The sequence below is a fragment of the Chlorocebus sabaeus genome, chromosome 20, assembly GCF_047675955.1.
Source record: "Chlorocebus sabaeus isolate Y175 chromosome 20, mChlSab1.0.hap1, whole genome shotgun sequence".
In the NCBI taxonomy this organism is placed as follows: domain Eukaryota; kingdom Metazoa; phylum Chordata; class Mammalia; order Primates; family Cercopithecidae; genus Chlorocebus; species Chlorocebus sabaeus.
In genome coordinates, this window is record NC_132923.1 from 91869786 (window position 1) to 91883369 (window position 13584).

The 13584-nt window shown below is 42.0% G+C and overlaps 1 protein-coding gene across 2 annotated transcripts in view; it reads left to right on the top strand.

The window, feature by feature from the left end:
* The window catches only part of ZSWIM5 (zinc finger SWIM-type containing 5), a 197304-nt gene that overhangs the window by 175930 nt on the left and 7790 nt on the right, over positions 1–13584 (top strand). For both annotated transcript variants that reach the window (XM_007978970.3, XM_073007367.1), the window contains exons 9-11: positions 1748–2008; positions 2216–2351; positions 3569–3726. In XM_007978970.3, coding sequence (XP_007977161.2) covers positions 1748–2008; positions 2216–2351; positions 3569–3726 — 555 coding nt within the window. The remainder of the gene's footprint in view (positions 1–1747; positions 2009–2215; positions 2352–3568; positions 3727–13584) is intronic.

The window sequence follows — 13584 nt, forward strand, 5'->3', positions numbered from 1 at the left end:
ATTTACAAATAGTTCTCTTTTACTAGACTGTCAGCTACTTAAAAACAGAAATTATGACGTCTTTATCTTTGTGTTCCTAGCACTTAGTGGAGGACCTGACATTTAACAATCTTTCATAAATACTTATTGGATAGATGAGAGAGAAAAGAAAAGAAACCAAGACTTTGACTTTTAAACTGTGCTTACTTCCTGAAATTATGCATCCAGTGGTGGAGCATATGAGATAATAATAACATAAAGGTTGCACATGTTACAAAAGTAAGAGTTTAACTGTAATATCAGATTTCTCTGGGTAGAGATATAAGGGATGGCCCCAAGTCAAGTGAGGACTGCTCCTTGTCTTCCCTCTGACCCCTTGCAAAGTGAATCATCATCTTTGGTCTGTTTCATCTGTACAGTGACATTTACATCTTGGAAACCTGAGTTTGCACTTGGGTTTATTCATTCACCACTAACACATAGCAATACCTAGAACAACAAGATGGTCTAATCCCTTTAAGGTGTTCACATTCTGTGAAAGAGACAGAAACAAAAACAGACAATTACAACATTACATAATGTGCTAGCAAAAGATAAGATTTTATACTTCCCTAACTGGCTTAGCCAGTTCATATATTGAGAAGGAGGTGGGCCGGGCGCGGTAGCTGTGGCCTGTAATCCCAGCACTTTGGGAGGCCAAGACAGGCAGATCACCTGAAGTCAGGAGTTCGAGACCAGCCTGGCCAACATGGTGAAACCCCGTCTCTGCTAAAAATATAAAAATTAACTGGGTGTGGTGGTGTGCGCCTGTAATCCCAGCTACTCGGGAGGCTGAGGCAGACGAATTGCTTGAACCCTGGAGGCAGAGGTTGCAGTAAGCCGATATCGTACCACTGCTCTCCAGCCTGGGAAACAGAGCGAGACTCTATCTCAAAAAACAAACAAACAAAAAAAAGAGGTGGGGCTGGGCATGGTGGCTTATGCCTATAATCCCAGCATTTTGGGAGGCCAAGGTGGGAGAATCACTTGAGCCCAGGAGTTTGAGACTATATCTCTGGGCACCATAATGAGACCCTATCTCTACAAAAAAAAATTTAAAAAGTATCTGGGCATGGTGGCATGTGCCTGTAGTCCCAGCTACTCAGGAAGCTGAGGTGGGAGGGTTGTTTGAGCCCAAGAGGTTGAGGCTGCATCAGTGAGCCATGATTGCACCACTACACTCCAGCCTTAGCAACCGAGCAAGACTCTGTCTCCAAAAAAATAAAAAAAGACAGAAGTGGGAATCTTTGTGGCTCTGTGTAACCTTCTTTTCAGTATATTTTCCTTACTATTCTGGGGTTCTGATTCAGCTTCCCTGTGATAGCTGTTGACCAAGCTGTATCCCAAAGATGGGAGGGAAAGACAGAAGACTAGGACAGACACGGTGGCTCACACCTGTAATCCCAGCACTTTGGGAGACTGAGGTAGGCAGATCACCTGAGGTCAGGAGTTTGAGTCCATCCTAGCCAACATGATGAAACCCCCCTCTACTAAAAATACAAAAATTAGACAGATGTTGTGGCATGCTCCTGTAATCCCAGCTACTTGGGAGGCTGAGGCAGGAAAATCGCTTGAACCTGGGAGGCGGAGGCTGCAATGAGCTGAGATCGCACCACTGCACTCCAGCCTGGACAACAGAGCAAGATTCTGTCTCCAAAAAAAAAAAGAAAGAAAGAAAGAAGACTCTACCAAGCCTGACCTAAAGAATTTGGTGCCCTGTTGCCCTCAGATATGAATGAAAGCAGACCCCCTGTGTACCAGCATGTACCTGTGGCTACAGGCTCCCCAAACAGCAGTGAGTCCTACCTGTCATTGGCCTTGGAAGTTGCACTGATGGGCCTGGGTCAACAGAGGGTAATGCCTGAAGGCCTCTACGCACAGGACAAGGTATGCCGTAATGAGGAACAGCTCCTGAGCCAACTCCAAGAGCTGCAGCTGGACGATGAGCTAGTGCAAACACTGCAAAAGCAATGCATCTTACTGCTGGAAGGTAAGTAGAAAAGAGTCTCTTGTCATGGTGTCTTTGACCCATGACCCTGAGCTCCCCTCTTCAATAGAGTACAAGTACAGGAATATTTATGACATTAAAATGTAGTGAAGGTTCCCATGATTAGCAAACATGCATGAGATATTGGGGCTCAAGTCCAGACTGGCAAATGGAAGCATATAGATAAATAACTGACTTATCTTCCTCCAGGGGGCCCTTTCAGCGGTCTGGGAGAAGTCATCCACCGAGAGAGTGTTCCCATGCACACCTTTGCCAAGTATTTGTTCTCAGCTCTGCTGCCTCATGATCCAGACTTGTCCTATAAATTAGCTTTACGTGCCATGAGGTGGGTAGCCCTTTCCCAGTCCAGTTGCCTCCATCAAAGCAAAAGTGTCCAGTGTTCTTTTTCTTTGCTTATTTCACTTTCTTTTCTGTCCCTCTTTGTCATTCTGTTGGACCTGCTACCAAGTGTACCTTAAAATAGCTCAGATATTTTTATATGATCTAGGATTCATATCTGGATTCCTTGTTGGTGACTTGGTTCCCTGGCAGTACTCATGGTTGATTGTCTGAGGAAGCCCCTGAGATGTTAATAAATAAGGAGCACTTAAGACCTGAGTCTTCCTGTTCAGTGGTTAGTCTGGCAAGCTGAGAAGGGGTCTGAGCCCTTCTATAGTTCAGCTGAATCAAGGTTCCCCAGCACAGGTCCCCAGAAGAAGCTGTGGGAAGTAGAGGTAAATATATTTACCCCAAGACTTGAGAACAATGAGCTGTGGGCATTTTGTTTCCAAGCTAGAATAAGATCCTTGGTTTAGGCAGTTAAACTTAACTCTGTGATGTAGCAGACTGTACAGAAGAACAATTTTAGTCAGACTGTAAGGCTGGGACAATACGTTAGCTAAAACAGGAAATTCCTTGGCATGTATTTCTTATACTTTTAGAAATAACCAGGCTGGTACAGTGGCTCAAGCCTGTAATCCTAGCACTTTGGGAGGCTGAGGCAGGTAGATTGCTTGAGCCTAGGAGTTTGAGACCAGCCTGGGCAGCATGGTGAAACTCCGTCTCTACAAAAACAAAAAATACAAAAATTAGCCAGGCATGGTGGTGCATACCTGAAGTCCCAGCTACTCAAGAGGCTGAGGTGGGAGGATTGCTTGAGCCCAGGAGGTCAAGGCTGCAGTGAGCTGTGATTGCACCACTACACTCCAGCCTATGTGATAGAGACATTGTCTCAAAAATAAATAAAATAAACAACCCTATGATTCTTTTTAAAAATGTATTAACTTTTCTCTCTTCTTACAGTATATCATACTACTCAACCCGGTAGCTCTTAAACTGCCTTTCGCATCCATTTGTAGTGGAAACTATTCAGCGTTGAGTTCTCTTAAGTACCAAGGCACTCACCTCATATAGTGTATAGTACCACAGGTTTAAAAACCTTCAAAGCTCTTAGTTAATCCTTTCCTCTCCCCAGTTCCTCCCCAGCAAAGAGCAAGCTTCTCTAAGGTGGTTCAGAAGCCCAGGGTCTGGATGGTGGCTGATGATTCTTCCTGGGTCTTCCAGGTTACCTGTTTTAGAAAACTCAGCTTCTGCAGGCGACACAGCCCACCCTCACCATACGGTGTCTGTGGTGCCCAGCCGTTATCCTCGCTGGTTCACGCTTGGACACTTGGAATCACAGCAGTGTGAACTGGCCTCCACCATGCTGACTGCTGCCAAAGGTGAGCATAGATAGACCTTAAGCTCCAGCATCACCCATCTGCCTGCCCAGCATGGCCTGTCAAAGGCTTGGCCTGCAGTCTCCTGAGGAAGAGAAGCTCCTTGACCATTTAGAGTGATAGTGATCTTCACTTTGCTGCCATTAGAAAGAGCACCTGGATCCAAGCCAAAACTTTACCCTAGTAACTAATTGTAGGATCCCGAATATTTAAAATTAATTGATCTTTAAGTTACTTTTAAATCTAACCTTCTGTTTGATAAAATCACTTCACCTTTCTAAGCCTCAGTTTCAAATCTATAAAATGGGAATCATTGTCAATGACCTGTCAGCCTCCCAGGGCCACTGGAAGATCTAATGAAGTGATGACTAAGATAGAGCTGAACTTCTTACAGATAGAAGAGTTTGTGATTTTTTTTCAGTGCCCTAGTAAAAGATAGGCAGTCCAAAGTGATTCTCAGGCCTTTAAGCTCACATACATCCTGTTAGCTATGCAGGTTTCACCACAAACAGAAGTGAAAGTAAGCCCCTATATAAGAAGGAGCTATGATAAAATGCTAGCCACCATGAGCTTCTGAATATTTTGGACCAGGAAGCTACATGGATTTTGAAGGTTTTTTAAAATTAAAAATAAGTTTATGTGGTATCTTCTTATTGTCCCCCCAAAAACACCGCTCGTTACAGAAAAGGTAAAAGTTACATATAAATTAATATAAAAATGATCAGCAAACAAATACAAAAATAGAACAAAGGATATGATCAGACAGTTCACAGGAAAGGAGATACAAGTGGTTTTTAGACAACTAAAATGTCTGGTATCACATTAGAAATACAAATTAAAATTAGCCTGAGATAACATTTTTTACTGATCTGATTGGCAAAAATCAACAAATTTGATAATGTGCATTCATGTGAGGAGTGCCAAGTGGGGAGTGGTGGTAGCCTGCAAGGAGTTTCAGATTCCAAGCAGGATAAGGAAGAGGACTACAGATCTAAGGAAATAAATGAATGATAAGCATAATAAACATGAAGAAAACTATACCAAGGCACATCATAACCAAAATGCTTAAAACCAATAATAGAAGAGGAAATCTACTTAAAAGCAATCAGAGTAAAAAAGATACATTACAGGCCGGGCGCGGTGGCTCACGCCTGTAATCCCAGCACTTTGGGAGGCCGAGGCGGGCAGATCACAAGGTCAGGAGATCGAGACCATAGTGAAACCCCGTCTCTACAAAAAATAGAAAAAATTAGCCGGGCGCGGTGGCAGGCGCCTATAGTCCCAGCTACTTGGGTGGCTGAGGCAGGAGAATGGCGTGAACCCGGGAGGCGGAGCTTGCAGTGAGCCGAGATTGCGCCACTGCACTCCAGCCTGGGCGACAGAGCGAGACTCCGTCTCAAAAAAAAAAAAAAAAAAAAAAAAAAAGATACATTACAGACAAAGGACAAAAAAACAAGTATGAGAACAGATTTATCATTAGAAACAATGTAAGCCAGAAAACAGTGGGAAAAAAAATCCCTGAAAGTACTTTTTTTAAAAAAATCATCAGGCCAAGCATGGTGGCTCACGCCTATAATCCCAGCACTTTGGGAGGCCAAGGCGGGCAGATCACTTGAGGTCAGGAGTTTGAGAACCCCGTCTCTACTAAAAATACAAAAATTAGCTGGGCATCGTAGTGCACACCTGTAGTCCCAGCTACTCAGGAGGCTGAGGCACGAGAATCACTTGAACCTGGGAGGCAGAGGTTGCGGTGAGCTGAGATCTCACCACTGCACTCCTGCCTGGGTGACAAAGTGAGACTCCATCTCAAAACAAAACCAAAAACTATCAAACTAGAATTTTATACCAATGAAAATATATTTCAGAAACAAAGATGAGGCCAGGTGCAGTGGCTCACACCTGTAATCCCAGCACTTCAGGAGGCCAAGGCAGAAGGATCACTTGAGACCAGGAGTTTGAGACTAGCCTGGGCAACATAGCAAGATCCTGTCTTTACAAAAAATTTTTAAAATTAGCCAGATGTACTGGCAAGCACCCGTAGTCCCAGCTACTGAGGAGGCTAAGGTAGAAGAACTGCATAAGCGCAGGAGTTAGAAACTGCAGTAAGCTACCACCATGACACTGCACTCCAACCTGGGTGACAGAGCAAGACCCTGACTCTTAAAAAAAAGAGACAGAGAGAGAGAGGAACTGAAAATCTTTTTCAGACAACCACAGTACAATTAAAAATTGATGATAAAAAGATATTTAGAAAATATCTTAAGTTTGTGGAAATTAAACCACGTACATGTATATTACTCATGGAGCAAAGAAAAAAAATCACAAGAAAATTAGAAAATCTTTTGACTATATGAAAATGAAAGCACAAGTCAAAATTAGTGAAATGTAGCTAAGGTTTTCTTACACATTTTTAGCAATAAATGAAAAATGCTTCAAATCAGTGATCTCAGATTTCACTTTTTTTTTTTTTTTTTTTTTGAGACGGAGTCTCGCTCTGTTTCCTAGGCTGGAGTGCAGTGGTGCAATCTCTGCTCACTGCAAGCTCCACCACCCCAGATTCATGCTATTCTCCTGCCTCAGCCTCCCGAGTAGCTGGGACTACAGGTGCCCGCCACCATGCCCGGCTAATTTTTTTGTATTTTTAGTAGAGACAGGGTTTCACAGTGTTCGCCAGGATGGTCTCGATCTCCTGACCTCATGATCCACCCGCCTCAGCCTCCCAAAGTGCTGGGATTACAGGCGTGAGCTGCTGCACCCAACCCAGATTTTACTTTAAGAAGTCAGAAAAATAAAACCCAAAGTAAGCATAGGAAAGGAAATAATAAAGATCAGAGCAGACAGGTGCAGTGGCTCATGCCTGTAATCCCACCACTTTGGGAGGCCAAGGAAGGCAGATGACTTGAAGCCAAGAGTTCAAGACCAGCCTGGCTAACATGGCAAAACTCCATCTCTACCAAAAATACAAAAAAAAAAAAAATTAAGTGGGCATGGTGGCACACGCCTATAATCCCAGCTACTCGGGAGGCTGAGGTACTATAATCATCTGAACACAGGAGTTGGAGGCTGCAGTGAGCCAAGATCACACCAATGCACTCCATCCTGGGCAACAGAGTAAGACTCTGTCTCAAAAAAAAAAAACCAGAGCAAAAACCAATGACATAGAGAATAATCAATGAAACCAAAAGCTGATTCTTTGAAAAGATCAATTAAGGCTGGGCACGGTGGCTCACGCCTGTAATCCCAACACTTTGGGAGCCGAGGCAGGTGGATTGCTTGAGATCAGGAGTTCGAGACAAGGCTGGCCCAATGGCGAAACCCTGTCCGTCCTAAAAAATACAAAAATTAGCCGGGCATGGTGGTGGGCGCCTGTAATCCCAGCTACTCAGGAGGCTGAGGCAGGGAGAATTGCTTGAACCAGGGAGGCAGAGATTTCAATGAGCCGAAATCACGCCACTACACTCCATCCTGGAGGACAGAGTAAGGCTCTATCTCAAAAAAAAAAAAAAAAAAAGAATGAATGAAAACATAAATCAAATTGAAATGCCTATCTAGACTGATCAAGAAAAAAGGAGATAAAAGGCAGAAATGACCAATATCAGGAATGAGAAAGGTGATATCACTACAGATTCTAAAGATATCAAAATGGTAATAGGAGAATATTACAAAGAGCTTTATGCCAGTAAATTCAACAACACAGATGAAATGGACTAACTCCTTCGAAAACAAAACTGTCAAACTTCGCTTAAGAATAAATAAAAGCCAGGGCCAGGCTCACACCTGTAATCCCAGCACTTTGGGAGGCCGAGGCGGGTGGATAACCTGAAGTTAGGAGTTCAAGACCAGCCTGGCCAACACGGCAAAACCCTGTCTCTACTGAAAATACAAAAATTAGCTGGGCATGGGCCGGCTGCGGTGGCTCACGCCTGTAATCCCAGCACTTTGGGAGGCCGAGGCAGGCAGATCACGAGGTCAGGAGATCGAGACCATCCTGGCTAACATGGTGAAACCCCGTCTCTACTAAAAATACAAAAAAATTAGCCAGGCGTGATGGCGCATGCCTGTAGTCCCAGCTACTCAGAAGGCTGAGGCAGGAGAATGGCGTGAACCTGGGAGGCGGAGCTTGCGGTGTGCTGAGATTGCGCCACTGCGCTCCAGCCTGAGTGACAGAACAAGACTCCGTCTCAAAAAAAAAAAAAAAAAAATTAGCCGGGCATGGTGGCACATGCCTGTAACCCCAGCTACTCAGGAGGCTGAGGCACAAGAATCGCTTGAACTGGGAGGCAGAGGTTGCAGTGAGCCCCGAGATCATGCCACTGCACTCCAGCCTGGGCAACAGAGCGAGACTCCATCTCAATCAATCAATCAATCATTAAAGGCCAAAGTGACTCACACCTGTAATCCTAACACTTTGGGAGGCTGAGGTGGGAAAATCATTTAGAGGACAGGAGTTAGAGACCAGCCTGGGTAACATAGTGAGACCTTCTCTCTGCAAGAAATTTAAAAACTAGCTGGGCATGGTGGCACCCACCTGTAGTCCCAGCTACTCAGGAGGCTAAAGCAAGACAATTGCTTGAGCCCAGGAGTTTGAGGTTACAGTGAGCTATCGTGCCACTGCCTGGATGAGAAAGTGAGACTCTGTCTCTAAAAACATAACTATAAACAGGTAGGTAGGTCAAAAAAAAATGAACCAGCTATATGTCCAAAAGAATTGCAAGCAGGAACTCAAACAGATAGTTGTACAACAGTGTTTATAGTAACATTATTCATAATAGCCAAATGTTCATCAACAGGTGAATGGATAAACAAAATGTGGTATATACAGACAATGGGATATTATTGAGCCATAAAAGGAATGAAAGTCTGATACATGCTACAACATGAGTGAACCTTGAGAACATGCTAAGTGAAATAAACTAGACACAAAAGGATAAATATTGTATGATTTGACTTACATGAGATACCTAAAATAGCTGCAGTCAGGAAATATCAATGGATTCAAAGCTAGTGCATGAACATTTGAAGAACAGGATATTCATATAGTCTCAAAGTATCTCTTCACAAAATACTTATCAATTATAGAGGAAAAATGTGTAACTTTACAAATTGGGAAACCTGGCCAACACCACTTTAATCAACTAGTCACAGTTAATATCATCAGAAATGGATGAAGTCAAAAACGTAGATTAGCCGGCCGCGGTGGCTCAAGCCTGTAATCCCAGCACTTTGGGAGGCCGAGGCGGGTGGATCACGAGGTCAGGAGATCAAGACCATCCTGGCTAACGCGGTGTAACCCCGTCTCTAGTAAAAATACAAAAAAAACTAGCCGGGCGAGGTGGCAGGCGCCTGTAGTCCCAGCTACTCGGGAGGCTGAGGCAGGAGAATGGCGTAAACCCAGGAGGCGGAGCTTGCAGTGAGCAGAGATCGCGCCACTGCACTCCAGCCTGGGTGACAGAGCAAGACTCCGTCTCAAAAAAAAAAAAAAAAAAAACGTAGATTACTTGATAGGAAACAATAAGAACTCAGCATCACTTCTGTGATGTTACAGCCAAAAGTGTACATCTAATAAGGAAACATCAGGAATACCAAATAAAGGACATGCTACAAAATAACTAACCTGCAAAAGTGTCAAGGTTGTGAATGTCAAGGAAAGATGGGGAAATTTTTCCGAACTGAAGAAGACTTAAAGACACATGACAAACTAAGTGCAACATGTGAACTTGTATAAAATCTTTTTGCTACAAAAGACATTTTGGGGACAATTGGTGGAACTTGAATGTGGTCGGTGGTAGGTATCTGTTAATTTGCTGCTTTTGATGGTTGTCTTGCGGGTGTAGAAGAGTGTCTTTGTAGGAAATACACACCACGATAGGAGTGATGGGGCATCAAGTCACTTACTTTCAAATGGTTCAAAGAGAAGAAAAAAACATTTCTGTTCTATTCTTCAAACTTTTCTTTAAGTAAAATTATTTCAAACTAAAGGATTTGTTTTAAATTTTATTTTTTAGTAGAGACGAGGTCTTGCTATGTTACCCTAGCTGGCCTTGAACCCCTGGCCTCAAGTAATCCTCCCACCTTGAGCTCCCAAAATGCTGGGATTACAGGTGTGAGCCACCACACTTAGCCAAGGAAAAATTATTATTTTTATTTATTTATTTTTATATTTTGAGACAGAGTCTCGCTCTGTCACCCAGGCTGGAATGCAGTGGCGTGATCTCGGCTCACTGCAACCTCCGCCTCCCGGGTTCAAATGATTCTCATGCCTCAGCCTCCCAAGGAGCTGGGACTACAAGCGCCCACCACCACGCCCAGCTAATTTTTGTATTTTTAGTAGAGATAGGGTTTTGCCATGATGGCCAGGCTGGTCTCGAACTCCTGACCTTAGGTGATCCACCCACCTTGGCCTCCCAAAGTGCTGGGATTACAGGCATGAGCCACCACTCCTGGACAGCAAGGAGAATTTTTGATAAAAAATTATGTTGACAAAGGTGTGGAGAAACCTTTTTAAAACTCAACTATATGTTGTCTATAAGAAACCTACTTAGACACAGATAGATTAAAAGTAGAGAGGGAACCAGTAACCTAAATGTAAGAGCTAAAGCCTTAAAACTCTTACATGAAAACATAGGAATAAGTCTTCATGACCTTGGGTAAGCCAATGGATTCTTAGCTATGACATCAAAAGCATGAGCAACAAAAAAATATATATAGATAGGTAAATTAGATTTCATCAAAATTTAAATCTTGTGTGCATCAAAGAGCATTATCAAGAAAGTGAAAAGAGCAGCCAGGCATGGTGGCTCACGCCTGTAATCCCAGCACTTTGGAAGGCCAAGGTGGGCGGATCACCTGAGGTCAGGAGTTCAAGACCAGCCTGGCCAACATGGCGAAACCCCGCGTGTACTAAAAATACAAAAATTAGCTAGATGTTGTAGCGCATGCCTGTAGTCCCAGCTACTTGGGAGACTGAAACAGGAGAATCACTTGAACCTGGAGGCAGAGGTTGCAGTGAGCCGAGATCATGCCACTGCATTCCAGCCTGGGCGACAGAGTGAAACTCCACCAAAAAAAAAAAAGAGAAAGAAAGAAAAAAAAAAAGAGCGAGACATGGTGATTCACACCCATAATCCCAGTGGCTTGGGAGGATCACTTGAGCCTGGGAGGTCAAGGCTGAAGTGAACCATGATCACACGACTACACTGCAGCCTAGGCAAGAGTAAGACCTTTTCTCAAAAAATAGGCCGGGTGAGGTGGTTCATGCCTGTAATCCCAGCACTTTGAGAGGCCGAGGCAATCACGTGAGGTTAGGAGTTTGAGACCAGACTGACCAACATGGAGAAACCCTGTCTCTACAAAAATACAAAAATTAGCCGGGCATGGTGGCAGGTACCTGTAATCCCAGCTACTCAGGAGGCTGAGGCAGAAGAATCACTTGAACCAGGAGGCAGAGGTTGCAGTGAGCTGAGATCATGCCACTGCACTCCAGCCTGGGCAACAGAGCGAGACTCTGCCTCAAAAAAAAAAAAAAAAAAAATTAATAAAAATAATTATAAAATAAAATCAATAATCTAAGCTTGCACATTAGTAAAATAGAGAAAGAATAACAATCAGTTTATAAGTTAAGCTTCCACATTGGGCAAATAGCGAAAGAAGAGCAATGTAAATCTAAAGTTAGTGGAAGAAAATAAATAACAAAAATTAGAGCAGAAATCAGTGAAATTGAAAGTAGAAAAACAGCAGGCAAAAATCAATAAAAGCAAGAGTGATTCTTTGAAAAGATCAATAAAATTGATAAACCTTTAGGCTAACCAAGAAAAAAGAGAGGAGATGTAAATTGCTAATATTATAAATGAAAGAGGGGCCATCAGTACTGATCCCATGGACATTAAAAGGATAATAAAAAATTTTTTGAACTCTATGCCCACCAATTTGATAACTTAGATAATTAGATGGACCAATTTCTTGAAAAACACTATCTACAAAAACTCACAGAAGGAGAAATAAATAATCTGAATAGGCCCATATTTGTTAGAGAAATTGAATTAATAATAACCTTCCAAAACAGAAAACACCAGGCTCAGATTATTTCACTGGCGAGTTCTACCAAATATTTAAGGAATAAATGGTACTGATTGTCTAAAGTCTCTTCCAGAAAATAGAAGCAGAGGAAACACTTGCTTATTCTATGAGGCCAGCATTACTCTAAAACAAAACAAAATAAAGACATTACAAGAAAGGAAAAGTACAGATCAGTATGACTCATGAGCATAAATGCAAAAATCCTGAACAACTTTAGCAAATCAAACCCAACAGTGTATAAAAAGAATGAACCATAAGTAGGATTTATTTCAGGTATGTTAGTTATCTCAATGCTTGAAAATCAATTAATGGAATCCATTAATTCCATTAATGGAATTTATTCTTTCCACAGGCAAAGAAGAAAAGTCATTCATCAGTAAATGCAGGAAAAGCATAACTGACACCCATTCATAATTTTAAAAAACGCTTAGCAAACTAGGAATAGAGGAGAACTGCCTCAACTTGATAAAGAACTTCTACCAAAAAACCTACAATTACCTTCTGGGTGTGGTGGCTCACACTTGTAATCCTAGCACTTTGGGAGGCCAAGATGAGAGAATTGCTTGAGCCTGGGAGTTCAAGACCAGCCTGGACAACATAGCAAGACCTCATCACTACTAAAAAATAAAAAATAGCCAGTTGTGGTGGGCACACTCCTGTAGTTCCAGCTACTTGGGAGGCTGAGGCAAGAGGATCACTTGAGCCTGGGAAGTCAAGGCTGCAGTGAACCGTGATTGTGTACTGCACTCCAGTCTGGGCAAAAGAGCTTACAGACAAAAAATTAAAACCTACAGCTATAACTACCATTACACTTAATGGTGAGAAACTAGATGCTTTCCCTTTAAGATCAGGAATAAGACAAGGATGTTCCCTCTTGCCACCTCTATTCAGCATCATACTAGAAGTTCCTAACTAATACAATAAGATAGGAAAAGGAAATAAATGATACACAGATGCTCCCTGACTAATGACAGGGTTATGTCCCAATAAACCCATCATAAGGATCAAAAATTCTTAAGTGAAATCATTGTAAGCCAATTGGAAAGGAAGAAATAAATCTGTCTTTGTTCACAAAGACATGATTGACTATGTATGAATCCCAAAGAATCAATTTTTTAAAAAACTGGAACTAACAAGTAATTATAGCAAGTTTGCAGTATATAAGGTTAATATGCAAAATTCAATTGCTTTCCTATATGCCAGCAAAGAACAATTGGACTTTGAAATTAAAAACACAGTACTATTTACATTAGCACCCCAAAAATGAAGTACTTAGGAATAAATCTAACAAAATATGTATAAGATCGATATAAGGAATACTGTAAAACTTGGATGAAAAAAATCAAAGATGACTTAAATAAATAGAAATGGTCCATGTTCATGGATAAAAAGAATGTATATTAGAAGGTCAGTTCTTCCCAACTTGATTTATAGATTTAACACAATCCCAATCAAAATCCCAGCAATTTATTTTGTGCATATCAACAAACCCTTTCTAAACTTTATGTTGAAAAACAAAAGACCTAGAATAGCCAACATAATATTGAAGAACAAGTCAGAGGCCTGATACTACCCAGTGGAAACACTTACTGTAATATTAATCAAGACAGTGTGGTACTGTTGAAAAACTGACAAATAGATCAATGGAACAAAATTAAAAGCTCAGAAATAGACTCACACAAATATAGTCAACTGATATTGAGAAAGGACCAAAAGATTGTCTTTTCAACAAATGGTGCTAGAAAATCTGGACATTCACATGCAAAAAGAAATATAGACACTGAC